Source organism: Manis pentadactyla, chromosome 14, assembly GCF_030020395.1.
Source record: "Manis pentadactyla isolate mManPen7 chromosome 14, mManPen7.hap1, whole genome shotgun sequence".
In the NCBI taxonomy this organism is placed as follows: Eukaryota; Metazoa; Chordata; class Mammalia; order Pholidota; family Manidae; genus Manis; species Manis pentadactyla.
In genome coordinates this window covers 5,827,454-5,853,901 of record NC_080032.1, presented here as the reverse complement: position 1 = coordinate 5,853,901, position 26,448 = coordinate 5,827,454, and the positions used below count along the sequence as shown (strand labels likewise).

Genomic DNA, 26,448 nt, shown 5'->3' with positions numbered 1-26,448 from the left:
ACAATGAGATACTACTTCATACCCACTAGTTTGGCTCTAATAAAAGAGGCTCAATAACAAGAGTTGCAGAAGATGTGGAGAAATTGGAATCATATATTGCTTATGTAATTGCTATAAAATGGTACATCTACTTCAGACAACCATTTGGAAGTACCTCAAAAATTAAGTATAGAGTTACCATACGAACTAGCAATTTTACTCCAAATACATACCCAAAAGAACTGAAAATATAAGCCTACACAACAATTTGCATAACAATGTTCACAGCAACATTATTCATAATAGCCACAAAGTGCAAAGAACCCAAATGTCCACTAATTGATAAATGGATGAACAAACTGTGGTACATCCATACAAAAGAATATTATTCAGTCATAAAAACAAAGTACTGCTGTACATATACGACATGGATAAACCCTGAAACATGCTAAGTGAATAAAGTGAGACACAAAAGGCCACATATTGTATGATTCCTCTCATATAAAATGTGTAGAATAACAATGAGGTATCACCTCACACCAGTAAGGATGGCTGCCATCCAAAAGACAAACAACAACAAATGTTGGCGAGGCTGTGGAGAAAGGGGAACCCTCCTACACTGTTGGTGGGAATGTAAGTTAGTTCAACCATTGTGGAAAGCAGTATGGAGGTACATCAAAATGCTCAAAACAGACTTACCATTTGACCCAGGAATTCCACTCCTAGGAATTTACCCTAAGAACGCAGCAATCAAGTTTGAAAAAGACAGATGCACCCCTATGTTTATTGCAGCACTATTTACAATAGCCAAGAATTGGAAGCAACCTAAATGTCCATCAATAGATGAATGGATAAAGAAGATGTGGTACATATACACAATGGAATACTACTCAGCCATAAGAAAAGGGCAAATCCAACCATTTGCAGCAACATGGATGGAGCTGGAGGGTATTATGCTCAGTGAAACAAGCCAAGCGGAGAAAGAGAAATACCAAATGATTTCACTTATCTGTGGAATATAAGAACAAAGGAAAAACTGAAGGAACAAAACAGCAGCAGAATCACAGAACTCAAGAATGGACTAACAGGTACCAAAGGGAAAGGGACTGGGGAGGATGGGTGGGTAGGGAGGGATAAGGGGGGGAAGTAGGGGGGTATTAAGATTAACATGCATGGGGGGGTAGGAGAAAAGGGAGGGCTGTACAACACAGAGAAGGCAAGTAGGGATTCTACAACATTTTGCTATGCTGATGGTCAGTGACTGTAAAGGGGTTTATAGGGGAGACCTGGTATAGGGGAGAGTCTAGTAAACATAATATTCGTCATGTAAGTGTAGATTAGTGATACCAAAAACAAAGCAAAAAAAAAAAAAAAAGGGGCAGTTCCTGTGTGGTAACCTCCAACGAGTTCTACACAAGGGTATAAAGGGCATATAAAAGTGTAGGCAAAGGGTCTGTTTGTGTTTATACAGAGGATCAAAGCCTAATTGGGCTACCCCGAAAATGAACTAAGATACGATATGAAAAAGAACTTCCAACATCTGCACTCTCTGGAAGACTCATGCCAGAAGATGATCATCAAAAAACCCCAACAAAGATCCACGCACTGCTACAGCTGTAGATGCACTCATCCCACCAGTTCCTGGACTTGCCATGGGAATGAGGAAGGAGATATCTAAGCTGGCCTGTGCATACAGTAAAACAACAAATTTGACTGGATCTATACTGTTGGAACTCAACCAAGAATTTGGAGAAGTGCAAATTGTAGCGCTCCAAAGTCTTACAACTACAGACTATTTACTGTTAAAAGAACATATGGCATGTGAACAGTCCCCAGGAATGGGTTGTTTTAATTTGTCTGATTTCTCTCAGACTGTTCAAGTTCAGTTGGACAATATCCACCATATCATAGATAAGTTTTCACAAATGCCTAAGGTGCCTAACTGGTTTTCTTGGTTTCACTGGAGATGGCTGGTAATTACAGATATGCTTTGGTTATGTAACTATACTCCTATTATGTTAATGTGTGTGCGCAATTTAAGTAGTAGCTTAAAACCTATACATGCTGAAGTTACTCTACAAGAAGATATGTCAAAGAAATAATCAATCTTCCCATGTTTTCTGCCACCTGCTACTTCTACAGCTTTTCTTCTTCCTTCCTAATTACAACCCTTAAATAGAATTCGTGCCTCATATCAAATTTACCGAGTATCATAATTCTTCCAAGTGGTAAAGATACCTCAAGACAAATGCTGGGCATAGAAGCTACAGGGCATAAATATGCAAAGAAGTAAAAAGCTAACCTTTTCAAACAATAAGGCTTCCCTCTCACTTACCAACTTCACATTTCCCTGTATGGCCCCGGAAGATGACTGGTTAGCCAGAGACGGGTAAGATTCCTCAAGGGAGGAACAACCTAAGACAGGCACAGTCGCAGGGGGCCATCAGGTGAGAAATTGGGGATCAACAGAGGTGAGGCTTAGAACCTCACCCCCCCTGTTCTGAGAGAAATCTTCTGCATACGTGGATGTTTTATTGCCCTGGTCTAGCTTGGATTAACACATAGTCTACAGGCACACACCTGATCATCTACATTTGCTCTCTTACAACACTAAACTATGTTTTCTACCTTTATCTTGTATCTACCTACCACTTCAGCATTTTATTAAAAAGAATAATAATAAAGAGAGAAATGTGGTATCCACATATAAATCAAGTATAAAAACCAAATGAGTATTCATATTTGAACTGACTGTTTAGAGTTCATAATGCATGAGCAAAACCGAAAGTTTCTGTGATGACTGACTGCCCTTGTACTGTTCACTATGTAACTTATTCATTATGTAAGAATTTGTTCTCCATGTAAGAACTTGTTTGTTATGCCTCAGAAGATTGGAGACTGATGAAAATTAGGCTTGGGGTGGATTAATGATTGTGCATTGAGCATTGACTCCCCTATACAGAATTTTATTGTCGTTAACAACCATTTGATCAATAAATATGAGAGATGCCCTCACAAAAAAAAAAAAAAAAAGGACAGACTTTCAATGGTAAAATAAATTAGTAACCGGGATGTAATGTATAGCATAAGGAATATAGTCAAGATATTGTAACAGCTTGGTAGGGTGATAGCTGGAACCTAGAATTATGTATATAAATGTTCTACCACTGTGTTGTACACTTGAAACTAATGTAATGTAATACTGTGCGTCAACTACCCTTCAATAAAAAATAATTATTTAAAACAAACAAACAAACAAAAAAAAAAAATGTGTAGAATAGGCAAACTCATAGAGACAGAAATAAACTAGTGGTTACCACTGGGGAGAAAAAAGGAATGGGGAATATAGTGAGTAGAATGACATCCCCTCCCCCAAATATCAGATCCAGTCCTTGAAACATGTATATGTTACCTGATTTTGAAAAAGGGTCTTTCAGATGTGATTAAGTTAAGGATCTTAAGAAGGTAAAACTATCCTGGATTAATTATATGAGTGGGCCCTAAATGCTATCACAAGTGTCCTAATAAGTGAGGCAGGAGATATCACACATATACTACGAGAAAGCAGTGTGCAAAGACCAGAGTGACATGACCACAAGCCAAGAAATGCCAGCCATGACCACAAGCTAGAAAAGACAAGGAATGGATTCTCCCCTAAAGTGTCAGGGGAAGCACAGCCCTGGCAACATCCTGATTTAAGTCCAGCGATGCTGATTTCAAATGACTGGTCTCCAGAATTTAGAGAGAATAATTTTTTGTTGTTTTAAGCCACCAGGCTTGTGGTAATTTGTTATGGTAGCCACGGGAAACTAACACAATGAGTGACTGCTAATGGATACAGGGTTTAGAGTTGATGAAACGTACCAGAATTAGTGGTAAACATACAGTGTTATGAACATACTAAAAACCATTCAGTTTTACACTCTAAAGAGTAAATTTAATGGTACGTGAATTATATCTCAATTAAAGAGGAAAAAATGCCTTGCACATCACAACAACTGATACTAAACTTACAAAGCCCCAAGCAGACTCCATTCAAGTAACAAGTAATTAGGATCATGCTAATGATGCAAACTAATCTAGCCAACGAAGTGAGTTAAGCTCGTGCCAGGTGGTCAATTTATAAATTCACAGGGGGATGCAGGCCGTCCCAGAGATAGAAGGCTATCTGCTTGTAGAGTGGATACTTCTCTGATATTAAGGACTTAGAAGGCCAAATTAATTTAAGTAGGATTGCTAAATATTTGACCAGGATGATCCCAGTTTAACCTGTTGCCCCTATGTATTAATAGTACCACTTTTCACTCTTAAAAATACCTCAGTTTGGTTGATAAATAAGTCAACCTAATAATAAGGAATCTGGAGGTTGTGAAGTGGTAAGATTCTCTGCAGGCCAGATGGGCCCTGTTAATGAATCTCTACTTGTATCTCCCTGCTACTGAGAAGCTCGCAGGGGAAAAAATCCTGCTAAGACTTCTTCAGAGCATCCATAGTTTGTTTTCAAATATATCCAATAATAATGCTTAAACTAAACTCAGAATTGTATTATTATTCAAATGACTAATTTATACATTTAAGGGAAAGAATGGAATATACCTAAAGATATTTGTAGTTTACAAGTGTAAGGAACTTACAAAGGATGAGGTTAAAATAGCTTGTGCCCACATTTATTAAGAAGTCAAAAGATGAGTCACTATTATTTTTCTAAAATACCAAATTGACCCTAATATTGCCATTTTAGAACTCCGGGGTCCAAAAAAAAATGGGGTGGGGAGACAATGTTTTTTTTAAGAAATTAGGGAGAAATTGTTACTCTATGGAAAGATCACCATAAGAAGTTCTATGTGAGATCATACATACAAGTTTGGAAATATTCTGATGTTCACTATTTTGGATGAACTACAAAACATATTGGATCAATAGAATTGAAATATATCCCTGTCCCCCAAAAAAACTGAGAAACAGAGATTTGACACAGGAATGGAATGATTAAAAGACTTTGCACACTTTTGACAGTCTCCTAACCACAGAGGAAGGGGGAGGGAGGCGCATCAAGGTGCTGTTTGTGAGGAATTTGAGTAGTAGACCATTCACTCAATAAAAGTTTGGTGAGCCTACCTATACCAGGTACTGAACTATACACTGGCAATTCAGCAATGATGCAAACAAAGACCCTTTCTTCAGGGTGCTGACATTCCAGTAGAGGTAATTGGAAAATATTTTTTAAACACATATACATAAAATATTATTATGTATATTATAGTATCATATAGTACTATATATTTTGTTATATATAATAACAGTAAAATATGTGAAATGCATTTTATATCATTGTATATTCAAACATATATTTATATATACATGTAAAATTTCAAATGGTTACAAATGTTAGAAAATAAAGCAGTAAATGTCAGGTAGTATGGAGGCAAGCTGATAATCATACAGCATGGTTATGGATATCTGGGGAAGAATATTTCAACAGAAGAAATGGCAAATACAAAGACTGAAATTGGCACATGCTTAGCACACTTAATGGTCAAGAGGCTAACAGACAAGCCAATGGAAAAGGAGATGAGATCAAAGAATAAGCTCCGTGTGGTGAAGAGCCAAAATCAAGTTGGTCGGTGTAGGCCAGTTCTTTGGTTTTCACTCAGTGTGATGAGGGTCACTGTGAGGTTTTGAGTGAGGAGTGATAGAATCTAACTTTCATTTAAACAGGGTCACTCTGACTGCTATATGACTGCTAGAAACAAACTTTAGAGGGTAGTATTGGAAGCAGGAAGACAAGTTCAAGAGGCTCCTGAAATAATATAGACAAAAGATGATGTTTGTACCAGACAGGATGGGAAAATGGAGGTACTAAGGGGTCAGATTCTAGATCAAAATCTATTAGGTCCCAAAGATTAGTTGACAGATTGGTTTAGGATGTGAAGGAGAAGACGATGACATACAAGGGGTGATGCTGAGCAGGTAAATATATGAGACTAGAGCTCAGGAAAAAGTCTGTGCTAGGTGTACAAATTTTGGCAACTTCAGCATAGAGTGTTATTTAAAACACAAGACTTAATGAACTCATTTAGGTTAAAAGGCCTGAGATCCAAGCCCTGAGGCATTTCATTGGTTAGAGGTTAGGGAGTTGATAAGGAACCAGAAAAGGATATGAGGAGGGGATGTTTACAAAGAAATACTTACAGCCATTGGGTCAGGGGTTTGGGAGGGGTTAAGTCTTAAAAGGAGGAGAATCCTGTAGAATATCAAATGAAATCCTGTAATCCAAATGAAAAGTTATTTTCAAGGAGAAGGAAATGAGTTCCTCTGATAAATGCTGCCAATAGATCATATAAAAAAAAACTAAAAACAGACCATCAGATTAAGCGCCGTGAAATTCATTGGTGACCATGACAAAGAGTAGATTTAAAGGAGAATGAGGTAACTGGAGAAAACAAATATGGGAAACTCCAGAAAAATTTTCCTGTAATAACATACAAATATGAAACAAAATAAGCAGGAGGTGGATGTGTCATCAAAAGATGGATTTTTAAGAAGAGGTGACATTATAATCAGTCTGTTTGCTGATGGAAATGACCCAGAGAAACAGAAAACTTAATCCAGGATAAAGATGAGACTTGTGGGAACAACATCCTTGAATAAAGAATAACTGCTTGGATCTAGTACACAAAAGAGGTATTGGCCTTAGCCTGGAGCCAAATAATGTACCGACAGTAATAGGACAATGCTTGAGATCATACAGTGAAGGGTAGAATGGTATATAAATGGTGTGTAAGCCAAGCCTCTAAGATAGCCCCAAATGAATCCCGCTTCATGGTATTCACACTTGTGTGTAGCTCTCCCCCACATTATCATGGGGTTAGTCTGTGGAACTAAACAAACACAGAAGTGATGATATGTAACATCTGAGAAAGACTGAACCTCATGTTCGGTACAAGCTCTCTTGAATCACTCGCTCTAGGGGGAAGTTAACTGCCAGGACATGAGCAGCCCCAAGGAGAGGCACACAGATGAGGAACAGAAGCCAGCTGCTAACAGTCCGGTGAGTGAGCTTAGACAGATCATCCAACAAAAGTCAAGTCTTCAGAGATTGCCCATCCAGTCAAAAGCTTGACCAGACCTCATGAGACACCCTGAGCCAGAACCACACAGCTAAGCCACTCCAGGGTTGCAGACCATGAGAAATTATGAGATAATAAACACGTATTATTTTAAGCTATTGTTTTGAGATAATGTGTTACACAGCAATAGAAAATAAACTATACAGTGGCTCTCTCTGAGCTGTATGCACAAGTTTGCTTAGCACAGAATTTACCTATAATCTTGCCTACTGGCATGGAATGGATTGAGAGAGCCTCTCCCATCCACTCATATCATGAAAAAAGTCCGTAGGGAAAAGGGTATGAAAATGAACAACAACCAAACCCATGCAATCATTTTTAAATACATTTGCCCTGAATGAACCACTTTAATACATTAGCTGAAATCTTAGGGTATGTGTTTCAGCCCATTGGCCTTGTCACATGGTAATAAAGAGATCAGCTTTACATGGCTTAAAATCTACGGTGCTCTTACTTTTCTTTCTCCTTCCACGTGGGCAGGGGAAAGCAAGCCACCACCACCCTCCCTTTCTTAAGAGGCAATTTAGAGAGTCCAGAATTATCTAAATCAATGAGTGGCCGAATTTATCCATACATACTCAGTTTCAAATCATACACACTCAGGAAATACTGCCTAAACAGTAACGTTTTACCACAGAAGAGAACAAGTGAAAAACTTACAGATGCAACCTTGGTCCTTATTATAAAGACCTCGCATATCTTACCTCAGGTGTGCACTCAATCTTTTCAGAACGTGAGCTATTCCAGGCAGGAGATCACGTCCTTGAACAACCAGAGAGGACTGGAGGTATGTACGTGTTACAGGAACCTGACTGCCATGCGGATCAAGCATTTATCAAGCCTCTCACAATCGGAAAAAGAACTGAATTCCTTTCCCTGCCACTTGTTCCATCCATCTAGCCTTCATCATTAAAGAAACACTCCATCTGGGAACTGCCCGAATCAAATGCCTCGAAATCACCCTCGGGCCTGGCTCTGAGTCCAGAGAGACAGTGAACAAGAAAAATACACAAGGCACCGCGGCAGGAGGGAGGGACCGAAAAATGAATTTTAAAGTGCCTTCAACGCTTTCGAGGGTCCGGACGTACCTACGTCCTGAATGAGGGCGGGGCCTGAGTTACAAAACCGGTTACAGACGTTTAACCCCCTGAAGCTCCCCAGGGGACCACCGCGGGTGGTGCGGGCTGCGAGGCAGCGGAGGGCCTCGGGAGACAGGCCGGTCCCCTCCCCCGGGAGGCCTCGGCGCGGCCGGGCCCTGCGGGATGGGGAGCGCCCCGCTGGGGTTAGGGAGCGGAAGCCGATTCTAGAGGCGCCCGCGGACATCAGGGAAGGGAGGGCGCGTGGGAGGCTCTTAGGGCCGGCCGGGGACCGCCCGCGCGACACTCCCTTTCTAGAGCCGCAGAGCGGGTGAGGCCGCAGAGGCTGTCCACGCCTGGCACGGCGTCGGGACCCGCAGGGCAGCAGCCGCGGAAGCCCTCCCTTCTCCCCTCGGGGCACACGTTCGAGCCTCGCCACGCCCCCGTTCTTACCGTCCCGGTCCGCCGCCGTCCCGTAGTTGCCTGCAGCTCATCGGGCCCGAGACGCCCCCCCGGCGAGGCCCGAGGGGACGACGCCTCCTCCGCGCCCCGGGCGCCGCAGACTCCGCCGGCTCCCCCGCACGCGCGCCCGCTGCCACCTGTGATTGGCTGCCAGGTGAGGGCGCAAGGTCGGCGCGGCTCCGAGCGCTGCCATCTGATTGGCCGGGAGGCCGGATCGGGCGCATGCGCGCGCCCTGACGCCCCCTGGTGGCAACCGCTGGGCGCTGAGTCAGGCTGAAAAGGGCAGGGGCCCGCCGCCATGACTTTGGCTCCCTGGAAGCGTGTTGGGCGGTCAAGGTTTCACAGCCAGCCTGGATTCTGCGTCCAGGGCTGACTCCCAATTACTAGGGGATATGTTTGCCCACCTGGAGTCCAGCTCTGGTAATCTTCACCTGGGGTTCCTTTTCCATAATAGAACGAGCTGCCTGCTGCTTGAGGAGCTTGGCCACGCTGCTGGGTGGGCATCCAGTCCAGCCTGTCACCTGTTTCTGTACCAGTTAGCAGCGAGCTAAGAATGAACTTTATGTTTTAGTGTCTGGGGAGAAAACACTCAGAGAGTATTATGATTTGTGGCATCTGAAAAATATATATAATTGAATAACATATATAATTCAATAAGATATTTTGTAGTATCTGAAAATTAAATGCAAATTTCGTGTCCATTAATAAAGTTTCATCTTCTTCCCCTTATACAGATGCAAATGACATACAATATTATATTAGTTTCAGGTGTGCAACATAATGACTCAATATTTGTCTATAATGTCAAATGATCACCACAGTAACTAACATCACCACACAGTTACAAAATATTTTTCTTATGCTGAGGATTTTTAAGATTTACTTTCTTAGCAACCTTCAAATATGCAATACAGTATTATTAACTATAGTCACCATGCTGTACATTACATCTCTAGGACTTTTTTATTTCATAACTGGAAGTTTGTACCTTTTGACCCCTTTCATCCATTTCACCCACCCCAACATTTCTTCTTTTCAAATATATGCAGTTTAAATATGAATATCTTCTAAGAACTGATTTACTCCATCGTATAAATTTTGTCTTTTTAATATCACTCAGTTCCAAATAGTTTCCTTTTCTATATCGATTTCTCATAGGAGCTCTGAGTTATTCATAACCAGAAACAGGACTAGTGTGAGCCTAAAGTACAACATTGAAGGGGTTCGAAGTGCAGGGATGGTACTTCTGCATTTTAGGCTCCTGGCTTCCCTCACCCTAGTCCCAGCCCTGTTTAGAATAATATTGCTTGATTTCCAAGCTTTAGGGCTTTTTTTCCTCAATTAACTATTGTTGATTTGTAGCTCAACTACCCTGCAATCAGTGGATAGCTATAAAAAGCCCTACAGCTAACACTACAATTAATGATGAACTATTGCACTTGAGTTTAAGAACAAGACAAAGTTCTCATTATACAATGTACAGAACATTATCATTTTGTACAATGTGCAATGTCCTGTACAATGTACACCATATAGAACATTTTACATTGAAAAAAATATTGAAGATCATGACTTATAAGGGAAATGCAGATGAAAACTACCGTGTTCTAGAACAATGTCCATTATAACCACTTCAATTCAACAAAGTCCCTGGAACAGCCAAGACACCTTTGAACACCAAAGCTGGAAAATTCCCGGATACCTGTATTTGGTCAGGGCTCTCCAGAGGCAGAACCAATAGGATATAGAGAGATATGAGATTTATGCGATTACGGAGGCTGAGAAATTCCACAATACACTGTCTGCAAGCTGAAGAACCTGGAAAGCCAGCAGTGTAGTTCAGTCTGAGTCTAAAGACCCAGGAACCAGAAACACTGATGTCCAAGGGCAGGAGAATTGCATGTCCCATCTCAAGAAGACAGGGAAAAATTTCCCCTCACTTTTGTTCTCTTAGGTGTCTCATTGTATGACGCACTCCCAAGTTGCTAAGGGTTTAGCTTGTTCAGTCAGGCTGATGATTCAAATACTAATCTCTTCCCAAAATACTTTCACAGACACAGCAGAAGTAATGTTTTACTAGCTATCTGGGCATCCCTTAGACCAAATTGATACATAACATTAACCATCACATAAACTTAGGCAGAGCTACAATATTCAAGACAGTGTGGCATTACCACAAGGATAAAGAACTGGGCAAATGGAATGGAATGGAGTCCAGAAATACATAGTCACCTACCTGGCTTACACAACGAGTCAACGGCAATACAGCATGAAGAGTGGTTTTCAGTAAATGGTGTTGGTTGATTTGAATATGCATATGAAAAATTAAATACCTTGATTTATCACAACATAAACAAAAAAAATAAATCTGAGGTGGACCATAGACCTAAATGTGAAAGGCTAAACAGTAATGGTTCTAGAATAGGAGGAATGTCTATGTGCTTGGTAGACAATAATTTCTCAAATAGGATGCAGCAGGAACCATCAACCTTGATGGAATATGTTCACCATTAAAGTACCAACCAGGTCAAGATACAGGATATTTTCAGTGCCTCAGTAGTTCCTTCATCCCTTTCTCAGTTGACAGACAGGATAGTTAAAAAAAAAAAACGTTGGGGGAAAAGACCTGAATAGGCTTTTTTAAAAAGAGGATGATATTCAAGTGGCAAATAACCGCATGCAAAAAAAATTGTCTCAAGATAATGACTCAACAGGAAAATGCAGATGAAAACTACAACGTGGCACTTTTACAACTTGCAGAGAATTGTATTAAAGAGAAGGCCCACTAGGGCCGAGTGCCGGATCTGTAGCAGTGGAGTTGTCAGTACTGCTGGTGGAAATGTCAATTGTTTCAATCGCTTTGAAAGAGTGGTTGGCGGTGTCTGCACTGCATCAAGTGTTGAGTCACTCGGCATCGCTCGGGCCTTGGTCCACGCCTCCTACAGGAAGTACAGCTCCTCCTCGACACTGAGGACACGGAGAGTGCGAATCTGAGCAGTCGTGAGGCATGGCTTGTGGCGAGCTTGTTTTTCGAATCAGATTTAGGTGAAGACTGAAAAGTAACAAGACCAGCTCTCACTCTGCATTCTGATGAAGAGACTGGCAAGGTGGACGCCGCGTTGGACGTTCGGGTCACGTGCCTCGCGGGCCGTACCGTCTTGAGTCAAGTGACCTCTCTGTTTTTTTACTGTGATTCCGGGGTCACTCTGTTCATAATGCTTGCAATGAGTGGTTTTGAATTTGAAATAACTCTGAAGAGACTCTCAGCCTCTTCATTTACAAGCTGCACTCCTACAAAGATTAGCTCTGCACCCTGGTCGACCCCATTCCCATGATTCCCATGTCCGGCTTCCCCCCGACCCCCACCATTCTTCTCCAGCGGTCTTTGCTTTTCCTCACATGACAAGAGGGCTGCCATTTTACAATTGCTTTTAGCTGCAAGTGGCCCTTTCGGCTTCTAGTGCTTTCTTGTAAATTGCCACCTAAATGCAAACACATGTCATCAGTATTTATTTCACACATGTCATAGTGTTTATTTCAAAAGACAAAATCATTGTCTTTTTTTAACCCTCCCTTGAAACACTGAGACAACGATGAACATCCTTATTCTACTTGTGAGGAAACAGGCTCAAACCATTTAAGTGACATGATAATTCCAGATTTGCCCCAGGTCTCTCCCAATTGCAAACTGCTCAGCACACCCTCTTGCAGGGCCATGACTAGGGTGAGGCAAGTGAGGCATTAGGGCCCAGGAATTAAGGAGGCACAGGTTCAACATCTCAGAGCGCCCACCTCCTTCCTATTTGCACCCAGCGTGTCTCACGAGCCTCTCTTGCTACTCCCAGGTGCACCCTCAGGGATGACTAAGCTTTCTGACCAACCTGGACAAAATTTAGTTCCAGAGAGTTCCCTTGAAATCCGCCCTGCTTGCAGTGTTCTTTCTCAGTAAACCGTTCTAGTTGCTCAGTTCACGAACTTTGAAGACATCCTTTGACAGTCTTTCCCCCACACCCCAGAGCCAATCACATAGCAAACCCTGCCTGTTCCGTCCTCCAGAAGGATCCAGAGCCTGACCACTGTTTCTACCTCCACTGCCCCCTCCCTGATCGAAGGCACTGTGGTGTTCTCTCCCTGGATCACTGCAGAAGTTTCCAGCCTTACACAACTTTTGTTAGGTCTCCCCATGGTAGCCCCAGGGCTCCTGCTACAATATGTAGGAGAGCTGGTATGCACTCTTTTCTTAGATATTTCCAGCGTCTGCCCATCTCAGAAGAAATGCCAAAGAACATAAAATGTCTGAAAGAGCCTTAGGCCCACCATCTGTGCCCACTGGTTCTTGTGTTTTCTGTGCCCCTCACCCACCACGGCAGCCACCCCAAGTACCATGAGTCTGGAAGGCACCAGACCCTGTGCTTTCGCAGGACACCTTTGTCTTCCCCCGCCTTGGTGCTTTTTACCTCAGATAGCCCCATACCGGTGCCCACCCTGCTTCAAGTCCTTCAAGTCCAAGGCTTCCTTGACCGTAACACCAGAAATCACAGCCTCCCTCAACTCATATGCCCTATTCTCTCTCAAATAGCAATTTTTCGATTTAGCATCTGTCACCTGTATAACACACAATATATAAAATATGTTGCTTCTTTTCTATCCCCACCCACTAGACTGTAACCTACCTGAGACTAGGAATTTGTGTTTCATTTACTGCTGTATCCTTAGCTTCTAGAGCAATGTCTGGCATACCCTCAGTGCTACATCTTTGTTACATGAAGAAATAGTAGCTGTTATTAATATGATCCTGGATGTGTACAACAGACCTGAATCCACTAATTCCAGGTACTCCAAGCATTTAATAAAGCCCAAGCCCAAATGACTTAATATTATCATGCAAGGGAGAAATTCATCCAGTATTTAGGGGTGTATGTGTGTGTGTGTGTGTGTGTAATTGAAACAAAAGAGTATTTCATTTTGTGAAATAATACCCTCCTTACAATATATATACTGATACCTTCCATACCATTAACACTTTTCACTGATGCTAAGGCACATGCTAATGTTCACATTTTATCGTTTCTGAAATCAGACTGCATCTCAGTAGCATGTTACACTTTGGTAGCATATATCCTTTTTATTTTATAGTGACATTAGAAATACAGTTGTATTTTACAGTTGATGGCATCTTAGATTCAACAACAAACTCTATCTCTTTTCATAAACTTTGCAGTCCACTAAATTTATTTCACATTTTACTAAAGGGATGCTGCATTTTGGCAAAGGGCTTAAGACAGGGATTGGCAACTGGGCGGCCCCCTGTGTTTTCATAGCCAGCAAGCCAAGAATGATCTTTACATTTCCTGTTTTTTAAAAGAATTTATTTAATATTTAAAACTTTTAATTTGGCTGGATAGGGACCCAAAGTAATATTCTGTGACATGTGAAAATGTTTTCTGATATGTGAAAATAAATTTCAGTGTCCACAAATAAAGTTTTATCACGACACAGGAGTGGTTTAAGGCTATATAGTTAGTAGCTGCTTTCACAGTACAGTGGACCCTTGAGCAACACGGATTTAGAGTCTGTGGGTCCACTTACACCAGGACTTTTTTCAATAAATATTTTGGAAAAGTTTCTGGATATTTGTGACAATTTGAAAAAAACTGTTTTTTTCCTTGCTTACTTTATTGTAAGAATACAGTATATGGTACATAAAAATACAAAATATGTGCTAATCGACTGTTTCTGTTATCCATAAGGCTTCTGGTCAACGGTAGGCTATTAAGTTTTGAGGGAATCAAAAGTTATGTGCAGTATTTTTCGACTGCTGTGGGGGCGGGCTCCCTAATCCCCACCTTGTTCAAGGGTCAACCGCACTATGTCAGAGGCAAGCACTTGCAACAGAGGTTACAGGGCTCCTGAAGCCTAGATATTTACTATCTAGCTCTTAACAGAAGTTTATCAACCTATGGTTTAAGAGAATAAAAAATGGAGGATACCAAATTTCTTAGCTTACCACTTCCTGAAGTTGTGTGTCCAGATAATTCAGTCGATTACTTTGCACTCTGGGCTGCAAGGGAGAGCAAAGCTGGTGTGTCGTCCTCTCCACACCTGGAGAAATTTCTCTAGAGTTCAGGGGAAGTGGCAACTTTCAGGGTCAGTGGAACTCTTACCTTGTGCTCCAAATGCCTTTCTGAGTGAGGCTAGATCAGAAGATCCCACCCCTTTTAAAGTCTATTATACACATAAGAGAATGAAACTGGATCACTGTCAAACCCCATACACAAAAGTAAATTCGAAATGGATCAAAGACCTGAATGTAAGTCATGAGACCATAAAACTCTTAGAAAAAAACTTAGGCAAAAATCTCTTGAGTATAAACATGAGCAACTTTTTTTTTTTTGAGAGGGCATCTCTCATATTTATTGATCAAATGGTTGTTAACAACAATAAAATTCTGTATAGGGGACTCAATGCACAATCATTAATTAACCCCAAGCCTAACTCTCAACAGTCTCCAATCTTCTGAAGCATAACGAACAAGTTCTTACATGGTGAACAAGTTCTTACTTAGTGAATAAGTTCTTACATGGTGAACAGTGCAAGGGCAGTCATCACAGAAACTTTCGGTTTTGATCACACATCATGAACTATAAACAATCAGGTCAATTATGATTATTCGTTTGATTTTTATACTTGATTTATATGTGAATCCCACATTTCTCCCTTATTATTATTATTATTTTTTAAATAAAATGCTGAAGTGGTAGGTAGATGCAAGATAAAGGTAGAAAACATAGTTTAGTGCTGTAAGAGGGCAAATGTGTAGATGATCAGGTGTGTGCCTGTAGACTATGTGTTAATCCAAGCTAGACCAGGGCAATAAAACATCCACGTATGCAGAAGATTTCTCTCAGAACAGGAGGGGGGAGGTTCTAAGCCTCACCTCTGTTGATCTCCAATTTCTCACCTGATGGCCCCCCTGCGACTGTGCCTGTCTTAGGTTGTTCCTCCCTTGAGGAATCTTACCCGTCTCTGGCTAACCAGTCATCTTCCGGGGCCATACAGGGAGATGTAAAGTTGGTAAGTGAGAGAGAAGCAATATTGTTTGAAAAGGTTAGCTTTTTACTTCTTTGCAGATTTATGCCCTGTGGCTTCTATGCCCAGCATTTGTCTTGAGGTATCTTTACCACTTGGAAGAATTATGATACTTGGTAATTTCGATATGAGGCACGAATTCTACTTAGGGGTTGTAATTATGAAGGAAGAACAGAAGCTATAGAAGTAGCAGATGGAAGAAAACATGGGAAGATTGATTATTTCTTTGACCTATCTTCTTGTAGTGTAACATAAGCGTGTATAGGTTTTAAATTACTAATTAAATTGCGTGCACACATTAACATAATAGGAATACAGCTACATAACCAAAGCAGACCTACAATTACCAGCCATATCCAGTGAAACCAAGAAAACCAGTTAGGCACCCTAGGCATTTGTGAAAACTTATCAATGATATAATGGATATTGTCTAACTGAATTTGAATATTTTGAGAAAAATCAGACAAATTAAAACAACACATTCCTGGGAACTGTTCACATCCCACATGTTCTTTTAACAGTAGATAGTCTGTAGTCGCAAGATTTTGGAGCACTGCAACTTGCACTTCTCCTAATTCTTGGTTGAGTTCTGACAGTATAGATCCAGTCAAATTTGTTGTTTTACTGTATGCACAGGCCAGCTTAGATATCTCCTTCTTCATTCCAATGGCAAGTCCAGGAACCAGTGGGATGAATGCAGCTACAACTGCAACAGCACCAGGATCTTTGTTGAAGTTTTTTGATGATCATCTTCTGGAATGACCCTTCCAGAGAATGTTGATGTTGGAAGTTCTTCTTCATATCATATCTTAGTTCATTTTCTGGGTAGCCAAATTAGGCTTTGATCCTCTGTATAAACACAAACAAACCCTTTGCCCACACTTTGATATGCCCTTTATACCATTGTGAAGAACTTATTGGAGATCACCACAGAGGAACTGTTGTTTTTTTTTAAGAGAAAGGAATATTATCAGAAAAATGTACTTCCATAGATGATCATCTGACACCCTTTAAATGATCAAAATTAAGGATATTTAAAGCATGCATTAATCGGTGATTTGCAGTTAGTTTAATCCTATCAGGGAGTAATCCCCCTTTTCTTTCTTTTTTTTTTGTTATCATTAATCTACAATTGCATGAAGAACATTGTTTACTAGGCTCTCCCCTATACCAGGTCCCCCACACAAACCCCCTTACAGTCACTGTCCATCAGCATAGCAAAATGTTATATAATCACTACTTGTCTTCTCTGTGCTGTACAGCCCTCCCCTTTCTCCCACCCCCCCATTATGCATACTAATCATAATACCCCCTTTCTTCTTTCCCCCCTTATCCCTCCCTACCCACCCATCCCCTTCAGGTCCCCTTCCCTTTGGTACCTGTTAGTCCATTCTTGGGTTCTGTGAGTCTGATGCTGCTTTGTTCCTTCAGTTTTTGCTTTGTTCTTATACTCCACAGATGAGTGAAATCATTTGATACTTGTCTTTCTCCACTTGGCTTATTTCACTGAGCATAACACCCTCTAGCTCCATCCATGTTGTTGCAAATGGTAGGATCTGTTTTTCTTATGGCTGCGTAATATTCCATTGTGTATATGTAACCACATCTTCTTTATCCATTCATCTACGGATGGACATTTAGGTTGCTTCCAATTCTTGGCTATTGTAAATAGTGCTGCGATAAACATAGGGGTGCATCTGTCTTTTTCAAACTTGAGTGCTGCATTCTTATGGTAAATTCCTAGGAGTGGAATTCCTGGGTCAAATGGTAAGTCTATTTTGAGCATTTTGAGGAACCTCCATACTGCTTTCCACAGTGGTGAACTAATTTACATTCCCACCAGCAGTGTAGGAGGGTTCCCCTTTCTCTACAACCTCGCCAACATTTGTTGTTTGTCTTTTGGATGGCAGCCATCCTTACTGGTGTGAGGTGATACCTCATTGTGGTTTTAATTTGCATTTCTCTGATAATTAGCTATGTGGAGCATCTTTTCATGTGTCTGTTGGCCATCTGTATTTCCTTTTTGGAGAACTGTCTGTTCAGTTCCTCTGCCCATTTTTTAATTGGATTGTTTGTTTTTTGTTTGTTGAGGTGGGTGAGCTCTTTATATTTTTTTGGACGTCAAGCCTTTATCGGATCTGTCTTTACAAATATATTCTCCCATACTGTAAGGTACCTTTTTGTTCTGTTGATGGTGTCTTTTGCTGTACAGAAGCTTTTCAGCTTAATATAGTCCCACTTGTTCATTTTTGCTGTTGTTTTCCTTGCCCAGGGAGATATGTTCAAGAAGAGGTCACTCATGTTTATGTCTAAGAGGTTTTTGCCTATGTTTTTTTCTAAGAATTTTATGATTTCATGACGTAACATTCAGGTCTTTGATCCATTTTGAATTTACTTTTGTGTATGGGGTTAGACAATGATCCAGTTTCATTCTCCTACATGTAGCTGTCCAGTTTTGCCAGCAACATCTGTTGAAGAGACTGTCATTTCCCCATTGTATGTCCATGGCTCCTTTATCAAATATTAATTGACCATATATGTCTGGGTTAATGTCTGGATTCTCTAGTCTGTTCCATTGGTCTGTGGCTCTGCTCTTGTGCCAGTACCAAATTGTCTTGATTACTATGGCTTTGTAGTAGAGCTTGAAGTTGGGGAGTGAGATCCCCCCTACTTTATTCTTCTTTCTCAGGATTGCTTTGGCTATTCGGGGTCTTTGGTGTTTCCATATGAATTTTTGAACTATTTGTTCCAGTTTGTTGAAGAATGTTGCTTGTAATTTGATAGGGATTGCATCAAATCTGTATATTGCTTTGGGCAGGATGGCCATTTTGACAATATTAATTCTTCCTAGCCACGAGCATGGGATGAGTTTCCATTTGTTAGTGTCCTCTTTAATTTCTCTGAAGAGTGACTTGTAGTTTTCAGGGTATAGGTCTTTCACTTCTTTGGTTAGGTTTATTCCTAGGTATTTTATTCTTTTTGATGCAATTGTGAATGGAGTTGTTTTCCTGATTTCTCTTTCTATTGGTTCATTGTTAGTGTATAGGAAAGCCACAGATTTCTGTGTGTTAATTTTGTATCCTGCAACTTTGCTGTATTCCGATGTCAGTTCTAGTAGTTTTGGAGTGGAGTCTTTAGGGTTTTTTATGTACAATATCATGTCATCTGCAAATAGTGACAGTTTAAGTTCTTCTTTGTCAATTTGGATTCCTTGTATTTCTTTGTTTTGTCTAATTGCCATGGCTAGGACCTCCCGTACTATGTTGGATAACAGTGGGGAGAGTGGGCATCCCTGTCTTGTTCCTGATCTCAGAGGAAAAGCTTTCAGCTTCTTGCTGTTCAGTATAATGTTGGCTGTGGGTTTATCATATATGGCCTTTATTATAAACATGAGCAACTTTTTCCTGAACGCATCTCCTCGGGCAAGGGAAACAAAAGCAAAAATGAACACATGGGACTACATCGAGCTAAAAAACTTCTGTACAGCAAAGGATACCATCAGCAGAACAAAAAGGCATCCTTACAAATACAGCATTTGTAAATGACATATCCAACAAGGGGTTAACATCCAAAATACATGAAGAACTCACACACCTCAAAACCCAAAAAGCAAATAATCCGATTAAAAAATGGTTAGAGGATATAAACAGACACTTCTCCAAAGGAGAAATTCAGATGGCCAACAGGCACATGAAAAGATGCTCCATATAGCTAATCATCAGGGAAATGCAAATTAAAACCACAATGAGATACCACCTCATACCAGTAAGGATGGCCAATATCCAAAAGACTGGGAACAACATATGCTAGCAAGGATGGGGAGAAAGGGGAACCCTCCTACACTGCTGGTGGGAATGTAAGCTAGTTCAACCATTGTAGAAAGCAGTACAGAGGTTCCTCAAAAAACTAGAAATAGAAATACCATTTGACCCAGGAATCCCACTCCTTGGAATTTACCCAAAAAATACAAATTATCAGATTCAAAAAGACATGGGCACCCCTATGTTTGTCACAGCACTATTTACAATAGCCAAGAAATGGAAGTGTCCATCAGTAGATGAATGGATAAAGAAGATGTGGTACATATACACAATGGAATATCATTCATCCATAAGAAGAAAACAAATCCTACCATTTGCAACAACATGGATGGAGCTAGAGGGTATTATGCTAAGTGAAATAAGCCAGGCAGAGAAAGACAAGTATCAAATGATTTCACTCATATGTGGAGTTTAACAACAAAGCAAAAATGAAGGATCAAAAAGTGGCAGACTCAGAGACCCCAAGAAGGGACTAGGGGTTACTGAAGGGGAGGAGTGTGGGAGGGCGGGTGGGCAGGGAGGGAGAAGGGAATTGAGGGGTATTATGATTGGTACACATGGTGTGTCGGGGGTCATGGGGAAGACTGTAGCACAAAGACAAGTAGTGACTCTGTGGCATCTTACTACACTGATAGACAGTGACTGCAATGGGGAGTGGGGGGGGACTTGATAATATGGGTGAATGTAGTAACCACAGTTTTTCATATGAAACCATGAGAGTGTTTATCAGTGATACCTTAATAATAAATACATAAAATAAAGTCTATTATAGTCCAGCTGATAACATCCAAACAGGGCTCCAATCATGTTTTGAATGAGTTTATCCTGATTGGATTTTCATTGTCCAGAGCAATGGTCAAAAACCTTTCACCCAAATAGCCCTGCAAGGAAAAGAATGTGGGCAGGGCTTCAGGGCTTGGCCCAGGGCTGCCATCTTGGTTGGGTGCCTGAGTGAGGAGGGTGGAGGGGTGCCCCTTCCTCTCTCTGTGTCCAGAGCTCCACCACCTTATCTCCAGTTTACCTGGGTCTTCAGCCATTGTAGGTCAGCAGGGGCAGGGAAAGGCAGTCCACAGCTATTCCAACAGAGTTCAGTGTGTGATAAGGAACCGAAAAAGACAGTCTTGTAGGTGTTGGGGAGTTCTACAGACCACTCCAGGTATAGAGAACAAAAACCTGCCTTCTGCCTGTCCCCACAGACAGCGAGGGAGGGGGGGCAGGTTTCAGTCCCAAGCTGGTCAGGCAATCTGCACTTGAAGATTCAGCTCTGTGGGGATCAAAGGCAGGTCCCCTCCCCTCCCCAAACATGCCACTTGGGCATATTATTTTGAATTAAATATCACTTAAGAAACATCCAGTGCAAGAAAGCGACTCTGAACCCCTTTGTCTCCAGAAAGCAGGAAATAAAGCTCCCATGTACGAGGAGGTATAGGGACACCCTTATCACCAGTCACAGGGACTTCCAGAGCCCAAAAGGGCAGAGGAAAATTCTTTCTTCCTGGTAGCTCCCATGGGAGTCCAGGTGCCCAAGCAGGGTTCTGACTGTGGTTCTCCACGTTTAATTCCAAGAGTTCTAGGCAGCAACCCACTCGTCTCTTAGTCTGTTTCCAGGGGCCAAAGGTCAGTGCTCTTTACTCTGGCCACCCCTCCGCCCCTCATTGTCCCGTCCCTCAGCACTTTCCAGACTGGACCTCAGGATCCCCTCCCACTGCGTTTACAGCCCTTGGCATACAGACTCCTGGAGAAGGGAAGGCTGCAAGCATACCCCCACAACAGGCAAGAAATATTTGTATTTCCATTCCTACCAGTGCAACCAAGTCACGCAATCAAAACAAATCCAGTTTGCTAATTTAAATTTTCCAAAGTGCCATACCCTGATATAACTCTAAAAATACCTTTCTCATCAAGTCCATGGGGTGTACACCTGAAAAGTACACAAGGTTATATGTCAACTAAATTTCCATAAAGCTGGATAAATAATTAACAAATGTACAAATTAATTTTTTAAATGCCTGTTTTTGTAAATGTAACAAGTGAAATCCAGGGTGGTATTAAAATATAAAACTGAGGGTCTTTATTTTGTGTGGGGACTCCAGGAAGGCTGCCTTTGCTTTCAGGGAGCCCAGGGCATTTCCTGTAGGAAGCAGCTGAAGTGAAGTGACAAAGTCTCCACAGCAGGAAGTCCTGATGGCGACTGCCAGCCTCAACCGTGTATGTGGTGCCACCGCTCCTGGGAGCCCATGAGGTCCTGCTGCTTTGCCCTTTGCCAGTCTGTTCCAGCCACACTGCCCTCTTGCACCAGGACCTTCCCACCAGTTCCTTATTCTGGAATATTCTTCATTCGCACATCCTCTTGGCACTTTTCCCATATCCTCCAGGTCTTTGCGGCAGAGCTGCTTCACTGGAGCCCACCCTGACCACCTTCCTAAAATGGCCACTGTTCCCCATCTAGGATCCTGGCTCCCTGCCCTGCTCAATTTCCTAAGTTTTTTTGCAGGACCTCCCCAGCTTCTAAGAGAGTTTGTGGTTACTAATCTGTTCTATTTATTGCTGCCTCCCTTGCTGGAATTTAAGCCCCAAAAAGAGATTGACTTTTAGTCTGTTTCCTTCACTGATATTTATCAAGAACCTGGAACCTAGCAGACATTCAAGAATATTTGTTGAATAAATGTATGTGGGTGGATTTAGAAATAGATTCACTGTTCAAAGGGATTAGACGCTACTCCATTTTATGTGATTTCTGCGTGGGGGTAATGCTGGTGGTTGCCAATCTGTGCCTAGTGTTGAAAATTTCAATTTTTGTGTTGTCTTCCTAATTTAAAAATGTTAGAAAGCGATTTTTTAAAGTTGTAAAACATGATGAAGCCACATAAAGCACATCTGTGTGCTGATTTGTCCCGAGAATTATCAGTTGGCCACTTGTAGTTTAAAGTCACATTACTTTTATAATTCACTAGCCGCTGACCTGGTCAGTGGTACCATGTAAGGGAGGAGGATATGCAATAATGGGGTCCTGGACACTCTGTAGAAGTCCCTCGACTGTAGAAGTTCAGTCTCGTAGAGTCAGTCCAACTCCCAACTCTCATCTTCCATCCCAAATATTTTAGTACATCACTTTTTTTTTTTTTAGTGTATCACTTTTGTAAACCATGTAATCTATGAGGTTTAAGCCTACATTTTTCATCACGTTACCCATTAGAATTGCCTAGGGAACTTTAAGAAATGCCAGTGCCCAATCCTACTTGCTGGCCAATTGGATCAAATTTTAGGGAGTCTTTTTCCAAATCCTCAGCTGCCATGTGCCCTCCACTTGAGAAAACGCCAGTAGTGGTGGGAGTTCCTTTTCCCACTTAGACTTGACAGGGTAAAGGGCTTCCACTCACTTGTTCAGATTCTTTTTAGAGAGCATGACCCAGGGTGTGAAATCATCTGCTGGGGGTTCAAGGGGAACTGAACAATGGGACAGTTGGAAGTAGAGGTGAGAACAGGAATGCCACTGCCAATGGCTGCATAATAATGCTTTGATTTTGAGATCAGACCCACAGACCAAGGGGACCTGACCCAGGGAGGCATACCTGTTGGTGAGTAGGTAGCCAAGGGAGCCAGGTAATCAAGGTAGCCAGCCTCTGCAGCCTTCCTCGCGCTCCAGGGCAGATCACGGCTTTCCTGGTTAGCAACATGGATTTGAACTGTGCGGATCTGCTTGCACAGATTGTTTTCAGTAAATATATTGGAAAATTTTTTGGAGATTTGTGACAATTGAAAAAACATTTTCTTTTCTCTAATTGACTTAATTGTAAGAATATAATATATAATGCACACAAATACAAAATACGTGTTAGTTGACTGTTTATGTTACTGGTAACCCTTCCAGTAAATAGTAGGGTCTTGGTAGTTAAGATTTTGGGGATTCAAAGTGTCACGCCCCTACCCTGGGCATTTTCAAGGGCCAGCTTTAATTCCAACCCTCTAAGTCTGTGCTTGGCCTCACTGGCAACCAGCCCCCATCCTTAGGTGCTTTCAAAAGTCACTTCATTAACGTAACAAAAGACACCTCTGCCACCCTTACCACCTAGGAAATGCCAAAGGTTTTAGGAGATCCATGTCAGAAACAGGAATGAAAAAATATATTTATTATAACCCACAATGTTGCAAGTAGTTAGGAGGAATGCTATTGGGATTAAATGAGTTTATGCTCCATAAATGGTATCTCTTATTCCACAGTAAATGTTCTGGAATAATTATAAAATAAATTAGCCCCAGGGATGAAAGTACAGCATAGGAAATATAGTCAGTAATTTGTAATATCTTTGTATGGTGACAGACAGTAACTACACTTATCGTGGTGACTATTTAGTAATGTATATAGCTGTCCAATCACTGTGTTGCACATCTGAAACCAGTATGATACTGCATTTCAACTACATTTCAATTAAAAATAGATAGATAAAAACTTTAAGAAGTATTTGTACAATCTTAAAAAAAAAGTTCTGGAAGGAAGCTAAAATCTCTGGCTCTCTTCTGTTAAAAAATAAAAATTCAACCAGATAAACTGGAAGATCTAATTGGCTTTATTAAGCAGTTCATGAATCTGGCAGCATCTACTATACCAAGTAGAGAGATGCTCCATTCAATTGCAGAAAAATAAAGATTTTTAAAGGTAGAAAGGGAGCTGAAAAAAGTATTAGCAGAGAATCCATTGTTTTAGGCAAGGTGGCCCTCCTAACAAAACAAGAGGAGTCTGTCAGTAAATTTCCTAGTGCTGATCAGGAAATTCCATGTTGACTGTTACAGATAACATTCCTGAGAGGCTGAAACCAGAAGAGGAATCCTACTGGGTAGCACAGGCTCCTTGCTCAGAGAGCTGGAACACTGCATAGGCAATAAACAGTTATATGTACAGCAGATTTCATTCCTGTCCTGATCCATTTTGGCCCTTTAAAGGGATTGCAGAGAAGCATTTCTGTCTCTCTCAACTGGTGGAACTGAGCTAGGAGGAAGCAAGTGGAGCTTATGGAGTAAAATGAAGTAAATATGGATCCATCTTCACCTAAGAGTAAAAGAAGAAAATATGTATCCATTTTGTCAAAGGGAGATACGATATTGCTAACCTTAAAAATAAAAGCTACGAGAGAACCAAGATGGCGGCGTGAGTAGAGATCTCCTCCCAAAACCGTATATATTTTTGAAAATACAACAAATACAACTATTCCTAAAAGAGAGACCAGAGGACACAGGACAATATCCAGCCCACATCCGCACCTGAGAGAACCCAGCGCCTCGCGAAGGGGGTAAGATACAAGCCGCGGCCCAGCGGGACCCGAGCGCCCCTCCCCCCAGCTCCCAGTGGGGGGAGAGGAGTCGGAGCAGGACGGGGAGGGAGCCCAGGACTGCTAAACACCCAGCCCCAGCCACCCGCACCGGAGCGCAGACACACAGTGCATGAGGTGCTAGATACTAGGGAAACAGGACAGGAAGACCTGCGAGCAGGTCCCCGCAGCCGGCGCACCTGGGACAAAGAAAAGCTAGTGCTTTTTGAAAGTCTTAAAGGGACAGGGACCCCACAGCTGGATGGAAGCATCCTGGGACACTTAGCCCAGCAGCTGGGAATCCCAGGGAACTCCGGGCGCCCTAACCCCGTGGGCGGCTGCGCAGCTCAGAGGCCCCTCACGGCGATAAACAGCCTCCTGCCCACTCCCCTCCGACGCGGCTCCGCCATATTGGAGCAGCAGCCTGAGGCTGGCCACGCCCACAGCAACCGTGGAGCTTAACTCCACAGCAGCCGGGCAAGAATCAGAGACACCTGTCTGTGTGTAGCTGCCCAGCACAAGCCGCTAGGGGTCATTCCAGGAGAGAAAGTCCACAACTAGCAAGAAGGGACGTTCTCCCAGCTGACACATGTGCCAGCTCCCACAAATACCTCTATCACCATGAAAAGGCAGAAGAATTTGATACAGACCAAGATCACAGAGGCAAACCCTGAGAAGGAGACAGACCTAACCAATCTCCCTGAAAAATAATTAAAAATAAAGCTCATAACAATGCTGATGGAGCTGCAGAGAAATATGCAAGAGCTAAGGGATGAAGTCCGGAGGGAGATTACAGACGTCCGGAGGGAGACTACAGAAATTAAACAATCTCTGGAAGGATTTATAAGCAGAATGGATAAGATGCAAGAGGCCATTGATGGAATAGAAACCAGAGAACAGGAAACTCATATAAGCTGATGCAGAGAGAGATAAAAGGATCTCCAGGAATGAAACAATATTAAGAGAACTGTGTGACCAATCCAAAAGGAACAATATCTGCATGATAGGGGTACCAGAAGAAGAAGACAGAGAAAAAGGGATAGAAAGTGTATCTGAAGAAATAATTGCTGAAAATTTCCCCAAACTGGGGAAGGAAATAATCGAGCAGACCACGGAAGTGCACAGAACCCCCAACAGAAGGGACCCAAGGAGGACAACACCAAGACACATAATAATTAAAATGGCAAAGATCAAGGACAAGGACAGAGTTTTAAAGGCAGCTAGAGAGAGGAAAAAGGTCACCTACAAAGGAAAACCTATCAGGCTATTATCAGACTTCTCAACAGAAACATTACAAGCCAGAAGAGAATGGCATGATATACTTAATGCAATGAAACAGAAGGGCCTTGAACCAAGAATACTGTATCCAGCACGATTATCATTTAAATATGAAGGAGGGATTAAACAATTCCCAGACAAGCAAAAGTTGAGGGAATTTGCCTCCCACAAACCACCTCTACAAGGTATTTTAAAGGGACTGCTCTAGATGGGAGCACTCCTAAGGCTAAATAGATGTCACCAGAGAAAATAAAATCACAGCAAAGAAAGCAGACCAACCAAATACTAACTAAAGGCAAAAAATAAA

The 26,448-nt window shown here is 41.8% G+C and overlaps 2 protein-coding genes and 1 gene segment (V, D, J or C); 2 read left to right on the top strand and 1 right to left on the bottom strand.

The window, feature by feature from the left end:
- ZNF280B (zinc finger protein 280B) overlaps positions 1 to 9,013 on the bottom strand; it is a 93,052-nt gene extending 84,039 nt beyond the window's left edge. Inside the window, exon 1 of one of the 2 annotated variants that reach the window (XM_057492323.1) lies at positions 8,639 to 9,013. In XM_057492323.1, coding sequence (XP_057348306.1) covers positions 8,639 to 8,947 — 309 coding nt within the window. In that variant the 5' untranslated portion in view covers positions 8,948 to 9,013. The remainder of the gene's footprint in view (positions 1 to 8,638) is intronic. The other variant, XM_057492322.1, reaches the window with a different exon arrangement.
- The window catches only part of LOC130680826 (immunoglobulin lambda variable 1-40-like), a 209,277-nt gene that overhangs the window by 98,460 nt on the left and 84,369 nt on the right, over positions 1 to 26,448 (top strand).
- Positions 1 to 26,448, top strand: part of LOC130680825 (immunoglobulin lambda-1 light chain-like) — a 270,410-nt gene that overhangs the window by 163,005 nt on the left and 80,957 nt on the right. The window lies entirely within an intron of this gene.